Raw genomic sequence first — 15,206 nt, forward strand, 5'->3', positions numbered from 1 at the left:
ATTAACTTAGAATTTTAAGGCTGCAACACGTGGCAAAGTAGTTGGGAAAGGGCATGTTCACCACTGTGTTACATGGCCTTTCCTTTTAACAACACTCAGTAAATGTTTGGGAACTGAGGAGACACATTTTTTAATCTTCTCAGGTGGAATTCTTTCCCATTCTTGCTTGATGTACAGCTTAAGTTGTTCAACAGTCCGGGGGTCTCCGTTGTGGTATTTTAGGCTTCATAATGCGCCACACATTTTCAATGGGAGACAGGTCTGGACTACAGGCAGGCCAGTCTAGTACCCGCACTCTTTTACTATGAAGCCACGTTGATGTAACACCTGGCTTGGCATTGTCTTGCTGAAATAAGCAGGGGCGTCCATGGTAACGTTGCTTGGATGGCAACATATGTTGCTCCAAAACCTGTATGTACCTTTCAGCATTAATGGCGCCTTCACAGATGTGTAAGTTACCCATGTCTTGGGCACTAATACACCCACATACCATCACAGATGCTGGCTTTTCAACTTTGCGCCTATAACAATCCGGATGGTTCTTTTCCTCTTTGGTCCGGAGGACACGACGTCCACAGTTTCCAAAAACAATTTGAAATGTGGACTGGTCAGACCACAGAACACTTTTCCACTTTGTATCAGTCCATCTTAGATGAGCTCTGTCCCAGCGAAGCCGACGGCGTTTCTGGGTGTTGTTGATAAACGGTTTTCGCCTTGCATAGGAGAGTTTTAACTTGCACTTACAGATGTAGCGACCAACTGTAGTTACTGACAGTGAGTTTCTGAAGTGTTCCTGAGCCCATGTGGTGATATCCTTTACACACTGATGTCGCTTGTTGATGCAGTACATCCTGAGGGATCGAAGGTCACGGGCTTAGCTGCTTACGTGCAGTGATTTCTCCAGATTCTCTGAACCCTTTGATGATATTACGGACCGTAGATGGTGAAATCCCTAAATTCCTTGCAATAGCTGGTTGAGAAAGGTTTTTCTTAAACTGTTCAACAATTTGCTCACGCATTTGTTGAGAAAGTGGTGACCCTCGCCCCATCCTTGTTTGTGAATGACTGAGCATTTCATGGAATCTACTTTTATACCCAATCATGGCACCCACCTGTTCCCAATTTGCCTGTTCACCTGTGGGATGTTCCAAATAAGTGTTTGATGAGCATTCCTCAACTTTATCAGTATTTATTGCCACCTTTTCCAACTTCTTTGTCACATGTTGCTGGCATCAAATTCTAAAGTTAATGATTATTTGCAAAAAAAAAAAAAAAATGTTTATCAGTTTGAGCATCAAATATGTTGTCTTTGTAGCATATTCAACTGAATATGGGTTGAAAATGATTTGCAAATCATTGTATTCCGTTTATATTTACATCTAACACAATTTCCCAACTCATATGGAAGCGGGGTTTGTACATAAAGATAAGTATTCACACTGCGATGAGGTGGCGACTTGTCCAGGATGTACCCAGCCTTCCACCCGAATGCAGCTAGGCTTCATCTTAGTCTAGTCAGGGAGGTGACCAAGAAGCCGATTGGTCACTCCTCTGTGGAGAGAGGAAAACCTTACAGAAGGACAAACTTCTCTGCAGCAATCCACCTATCAGGCCTGTATGTTATAGTGGTCAGACGGAAGCCATTTCTTAGTAAAATGTTTGCCAAAATGCACATGAAAGACTCTCAGACCATGAGAAACAACATTCTCTGGTCTGATGAGACAAAGATTGGAACTCTTTGGTGTGAATGCCAGGCATCATGTTTGGAAGAAATAGGCCAATACCATACAGTGAAGCAGGGTGGTGGCAGCATCATGCTGTGGGGTTGTTTTTCAGCGGCAGGAACTGGGACGCAAGTCAGAATGGAGGGAAAGATGAATGCAGTTATGTACAGAGACACCTTGGATAAAAAAAAAAAAACAATGCTTCCTATCCAACCTGAAGGAGCTTGACAGATGCTGCAAAGTGGAATGGGCGAAACTGCCCAAAGATAGGTGTGCCAAGCATACTTGCCAACCTTTAGACCTTCGAATTCGAGAGATTGGGGGTGGGAGCGGGGTTTGGTGGTAGCGGGGGTGTATATTGTAGCCCGGAAGAGTTAGGGATGCAAGGGATTCTGGGTATTTGTTCTGTTGTGTTTATGTCGTGTTACGGTGCGGATGTTCTCCCGAAATGTGTTTTGTCGTTCTTATTTGGTGTGGGTTCACAGTGCGGCGCATATTTGTAACAGTGTTAAAGTTGTTTATACGGCCACCCTCAGTGTGACCTGTATGGCTGTTGACCAAGTATGCCTTGCAGTCACTTTCGTGTGTACGCAGAAGCCACATACAACATGCCACTGGGCCGGCACGCTGTTTGTACGGTGAAAAAGCGGACGCGTCGACAGGTTGTAGAGGACGCTTAAGGCAGTGCCATCACGGCACGCCCTTAATAATGTTGTCCGGGTGAAAATCGGGAGAAATTCGGGAGAATTGTTGCCCCGGGAGATTTTCGGGAGGGGAACTGAAATTCGGGAGTCTCCCGGAAAAATAGGGAGGGTTGGCAAGTATGGTGCCAAGCTTGTGGCATCGTATTCAAACAAATTGCTGCCAAAGCTGCATCAACAAAGAATTGAGCAAAGGCTGTGAATACTTATGTGATTTTTACTTTTTTAATTTTTATATCAAATTTGCAAAGTAAAAAAAAATTTAAAAAATCACATCGTCATTATGGGGTATTGTGTGTAGAATTTTGAAGACAAAAATGATTTTATTAAATTTTCTAATAAGTCTGTAATATTCAGACTTATTCAGGATTCAGGAGGAACAGTGTGGTTTTCGTCCTGGTCGTGGAACTGTGGACCAGCTCTATACTCTCGGCAGGGTCCTTGAGGGTGCATGGGAGTTTGCCCAACCAGTCTACATGTGCTTTGTGGACTTGGAGAAGGCATTCGACCGTGTCCCTCGGGAAGTCCTGTGGGGAGTGCTCAGAGAGTACGGGGTATCGGACTGTCTGATTTTGGCGGTCCGCTCCCTATACGATCAGTGTCAGAGCTTGGTCCGCATTGCCGGCAGTAAGTCGGACACGTTTCCAGTGAGGGTTGGACTCCGCCAAGGCTGCCCTTTGTCACTGATTCTGTTCATAACTTTTATGGACAAAATTACTAGGCGCAGTCAAGGCGTTGAGGGGATCCGGTTTGGTGGCTGCAGGATTAGGTCTCTGCTTTTTGCAGATGATATGGTCCTGATGGCTTCATCTGGCCAGGATCTTCAGCTCTCGCTGGATCGGTTCGCAGCCGAGTGTGAAGCGACTGGGATGAGAATCAGCACCTCCAAGTCCGAGTCCATGGTTCTCGCCCGGAAAAGGGTGGAATGCCATCTTCGGGTTGGGGAGGAGACCCTGACCCAAGTGGAGGAGTTCAAGTACCTCGGAGTCTTGTTCACGAGTGAGGGAAGAGTGGATCGTGAGATCGACAGACGGATCGGTGCGGCATCTTCAGTAATGCGGACGCTGTATCGATCCGTTGTGGTGAAGAAGGAGCTGAGCCGGAAGGCAAAGCTCTCAATTTACCGGTCGAGCTACGTTCCCATCCTCACCTATGGTCATGAGCTTTGGGTTATGACCGAAAGGACAAGATCACGGGTACAAGCGGCCGAAATGAGTTTCCTCCGCCGGGTGGCGGGGCTCTCCCTTAGAGATAGGGTGAGAAGCTCTGTCATCCGGGGGGAGCTCAAAATAAAGCCGCTGCTCCTCCACATGGAGAGGAGCCAGATGAGGTGGTTCGGGCATCTGGTCAGGATGCCACCCGATCGCCTCACTCGGGAGGTGTTTAGGGCACGTCCGACCGGTAGGAGGCCACGGGGAAGACCCAGGACACGTTGGGAAGACTATGTCTCCCAGCTGGCCTGGGAAAGCCTCGGGATCCCCCGGGAGAATCTGGACGAAGTGGCTGGGGAGAGGGAAGTCTGGGCTTCCCTGCTTAGGCTGCTGCCCCCGCGACCCGACCTCGGATAAGCGGAAGAAGATGGATGGATGGAATAAGTCTGTAATATGACAAAATGTGGAAAAAAGTGAAGCTCTGTGAATACTTGTGTCTCTATGTACAAACACATAAATAAATAACACTAACATGTATTATGCTCCGTACAGTAGGCCAGGATGCAGAAGTTTACATATAAAAGAGGTCGGACTTTGGAAATTTGAGTTTTTTTAAGTCCTGTTAAGTCACAACTATGGTAACGTGACCTAAAACAAATACTCCAGTAGCTCCAAGGAAGTGTGAGTTCATTCTTTTCTCATGTCAATACGCTCCAGGCCAACAGTCCAGATGTTATTAATAGCCTTTGAGCAAACATTGGCATGGAGTCGGTTTGCATCCGCCAACTAGGAAAAACAACCCGGGTACTCCCCTTTCCACTCTTCCTTCAAAAGTACCTTGGGAAAATGGAAGTCGGCCGTAAGGAGACATGCGAACAATGGAAGGAGTTCTTAGAGGAGACTGTAGAGTGCAATACTTTAGTATCTTTGTTTACTTTTTGTCATTTCCAGCTCAATAGTTAGATTGATAGGCGCACCAGAAGAGATCTGCTCAGTCAGATGCTGGTCTGCAGGTCCCCGTTCAGGAGAGTACTTTGTGTTTCCGTGGGGTCCGCCATCATGCGGGACTTGTCCTGTCGACTGTCGCTGCGTTCCGCCTCGTCCAGACCGCCCACCTTCTTGAGGCACAGGACGTTCTGGAAGCTCTTCTTGAAGTTCTCCGACAAGAAGGCGTACAGGATGGGGTTGGCGCAGCTGTTGGCGTAGCCCAGCACCACCACGAAGGCGAAGGTGCTGCGCAGCACGGGGGTGGTGCTGATGGTGCCCGTCACCGAGGTCACGTTGAAGACGTAGAAGGGCAGCCAGCAGAAGACGAAAACGGCCACCACGATGGACACCATGCGGGTGACTTTCCGCTCCGAGCGCCGTCTTTTGGAGGAGGAGCTGACGCGGATTCCCGACGACTTCACCTTGATGATGATGAAGAGGTAGCAGAGGCAGATGACCAGGAGGGGCAGGAAGAAGCCCAGGATGAAGGTGTAGAACATGAAGGCGGTGTAGTAGGCTTCCTGGGGCTCGGGCCAGACGATGGTGCAGAAGCAGCCGTCGGGTTTGGTGATGACGCCGCTGTAGATGACGATGGGCAGGTTAACCAGCAGAGACACCCCCCACACCGTCAGGTTGATGGTCTTCGCCATGCGGGGCTTGCGCCACTTGGTGGACCTGATGGGATGCACCACGGCCAGGTAGCGGTCGATGCTCATCACCATCAGGCAGAAGATGGAGGTGAACTGGTTGAGCGAGTCGACGGTCATCACCACCCTGCACAGCACCGGGCCGAACGGCCAGTGGACCAGCGCCAACTGGATGGCGATGAACGGCAGGCCCAGCATGAAGAGGACGTCGGCCACCGCCAAGTTGAGGATGTAGATGTTGGTGACTGTCTTCATCTTGGCGTAGCGCAGGATGACGTAGATGACCAGCGCGTTGCCGCACAGGCCCATGGCGCACACCAAGAAGTACATGCAGGTGATGACCACCGTGCTGGTCCGGTTGAAGCTCTGGTCCGTGTCGTTCCTCTGCGGGTCGGACTCGTTGGCCGGCAGGAAGCTGTCGTACATGAGGTGATCCGACATGTTCGGAGGGGACGACGGAAAGATCCACGAGTCCATGATGTCCGAGCTTTCTCTCTCTGTCACTCTGGATTATAACATCCTGCCTGAGGATGAAACAATATTGAATCAGTGAGAAATTGTACAGGAAGTGAAACAATAGACTTGGAAACTGGTCATGAGCCTCCCGAGAAAGTGTGGACCCAATGGTAAGAATTTTTATTTTATTTTTTTAAATGTCAAAATATTTTTTATTTATATCCCAACCATACCACCCCCCCCCCCCCCCCCCCCCGCTAAAAATACATCAATTAAATAAACAAAAAAATAATACAAATACATTAATAATAATAATCAGAACCAATGGTAAGAATGATGAAGAACCTGAACTACAAAGTGGTAAAAAAAACATGTCATTTGCTATAGATAATATCTTAGAATGTATAACAATTGAAATATGTCAGGAAAAAAGCAAAAACATATTCATCAGTTGTATATATATATCCCCTAAGTCAGGGGTCGGCAACCTTTACCACTCAAAGAGCCATTTTGACCCGTTTCACAAAATAAAGAAAACAATGGGAGCCACAAAACTCTTTTGAAATTTATAATGAAAAAATAGCACTGCATACAAAGTTTTTTTTTGTTTTGTGCTATGTATAAACCAGGCATACTTGCCAACCTTGAGACCTCCAATTTCGGGAGGTGGGGGGTGGGGGATGGGTGCGGGGGGCGTGGTTGGGGGCGTGGTTAAAAGTGGAGGAGTATATTTACAGCTAGAATTCACCAAGTCAAGTATTTCATATATATATATATATACTGTATATATATATATATATATATATATATATATATATATATATATATATATAGCTAGAATTCACTGAAAGTCAATTATTTCTTATATATATATGTATGTATATATATGTATATATATATATATATATATATATATATATATACATACATACATACAGGTAAAAGCCAGTAAATTAGAATATTTTGAAAAACTTGATTATATATTATATTATATATATATATATATATAAGAAATAATTGACTTTCAGTGAATTCTAGCTATATATATATATATATATATGTATAAATAAAAGAAATACTTGAATTTCAGTGTTCATTTATTTACACATATACACACACATAACACTCATCTACTCATTGTTGAGTTAAGGGTTGAATTGTCCAGCCTTGTTCTATTCTCTGTCACTATCTTTCTAACCATGCTGAACACCCTCTCTGATTATGCATTGCTGTGTGGCACGCACAAAAGTGCTTTCATCAAATGCACTAGATGGCAGTATTGTCCTGTTTAAGTGTGTCACAACATTGCTGTTTACGGCAGACGGACTGCTTTACTGTAGACGTTCTTTATATTGTGGGAAAGCGGACTCAGGTCCGCATGGAGCTGGATGGGGCGTGGCCTCCAGGTCCGCATGGAGCTGGAGGGGGCGTGGCCTCCAGCTCCGCCTGAATTTCGGGAGATTTTCGGGAGAAAATTTGTCCCGGGAGGTTTTCGGGAGAGGCGTTGAATTTCGGGAGTCTCCCGGAAAATCCGGGAGGGTTGGCAAGTATGAAATGAGGGGTCTCAGACACGCAGCCCGCGCCTTAATATGAAAATGTAATGTTAGTGCGGCCTGCGAGTTTTATATGAATGCCGCTTGACAGCATCACACTTGCCAACCCTCCCAATTTTTCCGGGAGACTCCCGAATTTCAGACCAACTATTCTCTCGAATGTCTGCTGATTTTCACCCAAACAACAATAATAAGGGCGTGCTATGATGGCACTGCCTTTAGCGCCCTCTACAATCTGTACAAACAGCTTGCCAGCCCAGTCACATGTTGTATGCAGCTTCTGCAGACACATACAAGTGACTGCAAGGCATACTTGTTCAACAGCCATACAGGTCACACGTTTAAACAACTTTAACACTCTTACTAATATGCGCCACACTGTGAACCCACACCAAACAAGAATGACAAACACATTTCGGGAGAACATCTGCACCGTAACACAACATAAACACTACAGAACAAATACCCAGAATCCCATGCATCCCTAACTCTTACGGGCTACATTATACACCCCCGCTACCACCAACCCTCCCTCCGTGCGTCGGTTGAGGTGGGTGGGGTTTGGTCGTAGCGTGGGTGTATAATGTAGCCCGGAAGAGTTAGGGATGCATGAGATTCTGGGTATCTGTTCTGTTGTGTTTATGTTGTGTTACGGTGCGGATGTTCTCCCGAAATGTGTTTGTCATTCTTGTTTGGTGTGGGTTCACAGTGTGGCACATATTAGTAAGAGTGTTAAAGTTGTTTATATCACAACCCTCAGTGTAACCTGTATGGCTGTTGACCAAGAATGCGTTGCAGTCACTTACATGTGTAAGCAGAGGCCGCATACTGCATGTGACCGGGCCGGCACGCCCTCAATATTGTTGTCCGGGTGAAAATCGGAGAATGTTTGCGCCGGGAGATTTCCGGGAGAGGCACTGAAATCTGGAAACCTCCCGGTAAAATCGGGGGGGTCGGCAAGTATGCAGCTGAGCCGCATCAGAGTGATCAAAGAGCCGCATGCGGCTCCAGAGCCGCGGGTTGCAGACCCCTGCCCTAAGTCAAATATAGAAACTTTTGAAGAATGGATCAAGGCTACTTACATGGACAATGGTCAAAGAATAATTTTCTTATGTGGTGACTTTAATATTGACTTATTGAACCCTAACAAGCAAAAGTCTATTGATGACTTCATTGATACAATGAGCATCGGTTTATATCCTAAAATCACAAAGCCAAGCACAATCACAGACACTGTGCCACGCTTATTGATAATATTTTTACCAATGATTTTGATAATAACACTACAAGTGGTCTACTTATAACCGATGTTAGTGATCATCTGCCAGTTTTTACAATACATGATGGAAACTACAAGAAGAACATGGAAGACAAAAGGACATTTCGAAGACTGTGCACAGAGAAGAGGATGATTGCTTTTAAAATTGAGCTACAAAAGCAAGATTGGGACAATGTGTTCAATGAAAATGAGGTTGATGAAGCATATGAACATTTCTTAAACAAGTTCATAATACTTTATGACAAACATTGTCCATGGATACAACTCAGTAATAAGCAGAGAAATAATAATCAACCATGGATGACAAAAGGATTAAAAAATGCTTGTAAGAAGAAGAATACACTATATAGGAAATGTATAGCACAAAGAACTACAGAGGCAGAAATTAAGTACAAAAAGTATAAAAACAAGTTAACATACATACTACGATCATGTAGAAAAGAATATTACAGTGAATTATTTGACAGGAACAAAAATAATATGAGAGCAACATGGGGCATCCTCAATAGCATTATTAAAAATGGCACTAAGAGGGACTACCCTCAATACTTCTTAGACGGAAATAAAAAAAAAAAGACAACATAAAGGAAGTAGTTGAAAGCTTCAATAATTATTTTGTAAATATTGGACCAAAATTGGAAGAAAGGATTCCAGACCCAGTTTCAATTGAGGGCTATAATGATACCATAGAGCGAAATCCCAACTCCATGTTCCTCAGTAATGTGACACAGGAGGAAATAGTTACAATCGTGAAAAAAATGTAAATCCAAGACTTCAACTGATTGTAACGGAATTGATATGGAAACGATAAAAAAGGTTATTGAAGAGATCTCAGGACCATTAATGTATATTAGTAACCTATTATCATACTTGCCAACCTTGAGACCTCCAATTTCGGGGGGTGGGTGCGGGGGGCGTGGTTGGGGGCGTGGTTAAGAGGGGAGGAGTATATTTACAGCTAGAATTCACCAAGTCAAGTATTTCATATATATATATATATATATATATATAAGAAATAATTGACTTTCAGTGAATTCTAGCTATATATATATATATATATATATATATATATATATATATATATATATATATATATATATATAAATACTTGAATTTCAGTGTTCATTTATTTACACATATACACACACATAACACTCATCTACTCATTGTTGAGTTAAGGGTTGAATTGTCCATCCTTGTTCTATTCTCTATCACTATCTTTTTAACCATGCTGAACACCCTCTCTGATGATGCATTGCTGTGTGGCACGCACAAAAGTGCTTTCATCAAATGCACTAGATGGCAGTATTGTCCTGTTTAAGAGTGTCACAACATTGCTGTTTACGGCAGACGGACTGCTTTACTGTAGACGTTCTTTATATTGTGGGAAAGCGGACTCAGGTCTCCGCCTGAATTTCGGGAGATTTTCGGGAGAGGCGCTGAATTTCGGGAGTCTCCCGGAAAATCCGGGAGGGTTGGCAAGTATGCCTATCATTTCAAACAGGTACATTTCCAAACAAAATGAAAATAGCTAAAGTTGCACCAATTTACAAGACTGGCGACAAACATCAATTTACAAACTATAGATCTGTTTCTTTACTTCCACAATTTTCTAAAATCATTGAAAAACTGATTAATAACAGATTAGAGAGTTTCATAAATAAAAAATAGAATACTCGAAGAAAACCAATATGGATAGAGAGCTAATGTTTCAACTTCGATGGCTTTAATTGAAATTACAGAAGAAATTACCAATGCAATAGATAGTAAAACATGTGCGGCGGCAGTTTTTAAAGCATTTGACACAATTAATCACAATATTTTAATCAAAAAACTAGAACGATATGGCATCAGAGGGTTAGTCTTAAACTGGATAAGAAGTTATCTAATGAACAGGAAACAATACGTGAAGCTAGGCGAACACACGTCTACAACGCTAAATATATCCTGTGGTGTACCTCAGGGATCAATACTAGGACCTAAATTATTCAATCTCTACATAAATGACATTTGTAAAATTACAAAAGATTTAGTTAGTATTATTTGCGGATGATACAACAGCGTTTTGTTCAGAAGATAATACAAATAATAACAGAAGAAATGAACAAATTAAAAAGATGGTTTGACAAAAACAGACTATCGTTGAATCTCAGTAAAACTAAAATAATGCTATTTGGTAACAGTAGAAGAGAAAGTCAAACACAAATACAAATAGACGGAGTAGAAATTGAAAGAGTAAATGAAACCAAATTTCTAGGTATAATGATTGATGATAAGTTGAACTGGAAATCTCACGTAAAAAATATACAACATAAAGTAGCAAGAAACACATCAATAATGAATAAAGCAAAACATGTTCTAGACCAAAAATCACTTCATATTCTCTACTGCTCGCTAGTGTTACCATATCTGAGTTACTGTGTAGAAATATGGGGAAATAATTACAAAAGTGGACTTCATTCATTAACGGTGTTACAAAAAAAATCAGTTAGAATATTACATAATGTTGGATATAGAGAACATACAAATCCTTTATTTATTGAATCAAAGATACTGAAATTCCATGACATAGTGAATTTGCAAACAGCTAAAATAATACACAAAGCAAACTATAACCTGCTACCCAAGAATATACAACAATTATTCTCAAAAAAAGAGGAGAAATATAATCTTAGAGAAAAATGTAACTTAAAACATTTGTATGCACGTACAACACTTAAAACCTTCAGTATATCAGTATGTGGAATTAAATTATGGAATGGATTAAGCAAAGCAATCAAACAATGTACTAATATGATCCACTTCAAGAAACTCTTCAAACTTAAAGTGTTTACAAAGTACAAAAAAGAAGAACCATGATAAACATTCTGAATTTATTTAATTCATCCATTCTTTCACTCTCAAAATAATCTTACTTATCTCATCATATGAAATGTAACTTACTTCACCAATTATTATTTATTTACTTATTTTTATTGTGATTACTTATGGAGTATATTGTGAATAAATTGAGAACAGGAAGTGAACAAAAGTTTTAGCAACTGTTATGTAAAAGAAAAGGGGTAGGATTAATAAGCTCTGCTTCTTCCTACTCCTTTTCGAACATGTTGAAAAGAGAAACTGGAAATTGTGATGTATCATGTTGTATGCTTGCATGTTCCAAATAAACTCAAACTCAACTCAACTCAACTCAAATTTTAGTAGAAAAACTAAAACAAAATGTGGGGAGGCGTGGCCGGCAGACCGACAGCGAGGCAGGGCACGCCGAGGCCGACCCCGAGATGGCGGCGAGGAGGCGGGGTGCGCCGGGATCGACGCCGAGATAAATGTCAGGTGCGTGGATCGCCCACCTGGGCACAATTATATAATCTCCTCTCAGTGTATAAAAAGGGCGGCAGCCGTGAACGACGAGGCAGAGGGAGTTGGAGAGCCAGCGATGAATGCAGCGCGGAAGAGAGCGAGAGGCAGACGAAGGAGACGACGCGGCAGGCTGAAAAGCATACCGAAGAGCGAGCAGGCCCGACGAGACTGAGTATTTGTTGAAGTCACACACCTGCTCCAGTCATGTCTGTCTTGGGTGGTCCATGGAACCCCGACAGTGAGAGACTGTCACACAAAACTATAGTTTGCTTTTGCACGGGCACGCTACAAAGATGGCCGACTAATAAAGCTGGATGAGATAAAATATATTCCAATCAATCAATCAAATTATAATTATATAGCCCTTAATCACAAAGGTCTCAAAGGGCTGCACAAGCCACAACGACATTTCAACTCCAAACTACAAGTTTTTCCCCCTGGAGTCTAACCCTTCGCCGCTCCCAGTCTGTGGAACGCTCTCCCTGACCACTTGAGGGCACCACAGACTGTGGATGCTTTTAAAAAAGGCTTAAAAACCCTTCTTTTTAAAAAAGCCTTTTTTATGCATACTAGTTGTAGCTATTTGGCTGTTCTAGTTTTTATTTTTATTTATTTTTTATTATCTTTTTATTTTTTTTAATACACTGTAGCACTTTGAGGTTGTTTACTCAATGTAAAGTGCTTGTTACAAATAAAATCTATTATTATTATTACTTCTTCATGCACTGAAGAATCTTGACCTCGTCCGTGTCTTCAAACCGGTCCCTCTGAGTTTAGGAAACAAGTAAAAAAAAGCTCCGAGTCGTCTTGCCACAACTCTCGCCTCCTCTGAACCATTGCCACGGCGATGTTCTTCTCGGCCACGAACTACCAGACGCCCAGGGCTTTGTGAACAGGCACAGAACAAAGCAAACGCCCCAGGATCTTTTTGTCCTGGATCTGTGACAAGAACTGTTTGGACCATGCCCCTCATATTGAAGAGTCCTGGAACTTTTCAGACACACGTGTTACGTAGCGTAACGCCAGTGGCGGGCCGTGCGTTTCCCACCTAGGCCTTCAGTGATGTCCGACTTCAACGATTACCTCTCAAAATACCATCATTGATGTCACCACATGACCATCGCTGGAGAAATACTATACAGAAACACATTTACGCCCTACTGGGCATTGAATCACCTCAACAGTGTAGAAAACGGGTTATTTTCTGGCGCATTTAAAAATCAATAAACCCGCATCAGCAATTAAAACATGTTTTTTGTTTTTGTTTTTTTGTCATATAGGAATACAATCATGTGTGCTTATGGACTGTATCCCTGCAGACTGTATTGATCTATATTGATATATAATATATGTGTTGTGTTTTTTATGTTGATTTAATAAAAATAAAACATTTAAAAAAACATTTTTTAATTTTTTTATTTCTTGTGCGGCCCGGTACCAATCGGTCCACGGACCGGTACCGGGCCGCCACCCGGTGGTTGGGGACCACTGATCTACCTCATAACATCATAATATATATCTGCCACCTAATCAACGTTTTGTTCCCCTTCTTTGTTTGTCAACACTTCCTGCTAAGTTGCAACTTGTGATTGGATACTCACTTTGGAATGACAAGTGAGTATCCAATCACAGTCTCGTTAACATCATGGTAACCTCTCGTTACCATGAATTGATTAACGTGGACCCCGACTTAAACAAGTTGAAAAACATATTCGGGTGTTCCCATTTAGTGGTCAATTGTACGGAATATGTACTGTATTGTGCAATCTACTAATAAAAAGTTTCAATCAATCAATCAATCAGGCTACTTAGATAGGCTACTGTCAACAACTTGTGATCTGATTGGCTATCGCAACTGTCTATCAACTGTATGTGTTCTCAAATTCATCCGCTAACTTTCCCGACGAGTATCCAATCACAGGACGCGCAAATGTCACGTTCAAGGTGAGGCCAGCGCGATACTGTCAACAACTCGTGATCTGATTGGCTATCGCAACAGTCTATCAACTGTATGTCCCCGATCGCTTACAGTGCACGGACATGGTTGATTCTGAAGGCCTCGGGCAGATTTGGTACAGCATGGCAACACAAGTTAGCTGAATTCTGATTGGATACAAACTAAAACTAAAAACAACAGCACTGGAACAAGCATAATATGACATGAAGAGAATATGAATACTTTTAGATATTTAGGGAAAGTATATACACAAATAATTGTATCTTTAGCCTCTAAAGGCCTTAGTGGCCACATGTGTGGACAGCATCTTTTAGCTCTTATTTCCAAAATTGTGTACACTACTGAATTGGGGTCTTATGCCGACATATGGACATTTATACTGCTATCTGGTGGTGTCAGAAGAGTATAACATACGATGGAATTTGGAAAAACAAGTGTAAAAATAAAAATGTGCACATGAAGTACACGTTTGTGTACTTATGGACTAAGTACATCATATTAAAAGATGATTTTTAGTTTTTATTCTAATTAGGGTCCAATAAGCCCAAATAGCAAAGAGAAATAAAAAAAAAGCATGTAAACAAACAGCTTGGGCCTTAAGAGGTTAATCATGATCATGATTTCTGGTTATGTTAGGCCAGCCCTGATGGCCCACCACTGCGTAACGGCATATTTTGTTAGCAGTAATGCAATTCAATAATAAAACTAGATTTTTAAATCTCCCCAAATGAGAGAAAAAAAAGGATTAAACCCAAAATGTAAAACTTTCCATAAGAAGTTGGTATAAAACGAAACAAAAAAAACAGGTATCTTGACTAATTGAGTGGGATTGTGTCAATCGATTCCGTTAACAGTTCTTCCGGGTGAGGATGACGTCATCACGCAACGTGACGCCAAAAAAGCGACATGGTGGCACTTGGGCGGAAATAAGAAGAAGTTTGCCGACATTTTACAAGAAAATATTGCTACTTGTAATAATTGCAAAGAGGATGATATACGAGCTTTATCCTGAAACATTTGAACATACACAATACTTTATATTAGTGATGGGTTGATGAGGCGTCATGAAGCGTTTTGACACATTGCAAAACTGTATTGATACTGTGTCGATACTGTGTCACTAAATACTGACATCTGCTGGACATTAAAAATCCCTACAGGCAACCTATGGACCGACTCAACTGACACTGATTTTATGCCCTAGTACAGGGGTCACCAACCTTTTTGAAACCAAAAACTACTTCTTGGGTACTGATTAATGCGAAGGGCTACCAGTTTGATACACTATTAAATAAATAAATATATTGTCATTTGTAAGTTACACATAAGTGTGATTTAAACAAGAATAGCTAAATAAATAAATTTATATATATAAAAAAATGGGTATTTCT

At 42.0% G+C, this 15,206-nt stretch overlaps 1 protein-coding gene across 2 annotated transcripts in view; it reads right to left on the reverse strand.

The window, feature by feature from the left end:
• Positions 1–3,923: 3,923 nt before the first annotated feature.
• The window catches only part of LOC133615516 (somatostatin receptor type 2-like), a 46,277-nt gene continuing 34,994 nt past the window's right edge, over positions 3,924–15,206 (reverse strand). For both annotated transcript variants that reach the window (XM_061974156.2, XM_061974157.2), the window contains exon 2: positions 3,924–5,734. In XM_061974156.2, the coding sequence (XP_061830140.1) occupies positions 4,572–5,687 (1,116 nt within the window). In that variant the 5' untranslated portion in view covers positions 5,688–5,734 and the 3' untranslated portion in view covers positions 3,924–4,571. The remainder of the gene's footprint in view (positions 5,735–15,206) is intronic.

Source organism: Nerophis lumbriciformis, linkage group LG22 (assembly GCF_033978685.3).
Source record: "Nerophis lumbriciformis linkage group LG22, RoL_Nlum_v2.1, whole genome shotgun sequence".
Lineage (NCBI taxonomy): Eukaryota > Metazoa > Chordata > Actinopteri > Syngnathiformes > Syngnathidae > Nerophis > Nerophis lumbriciformis.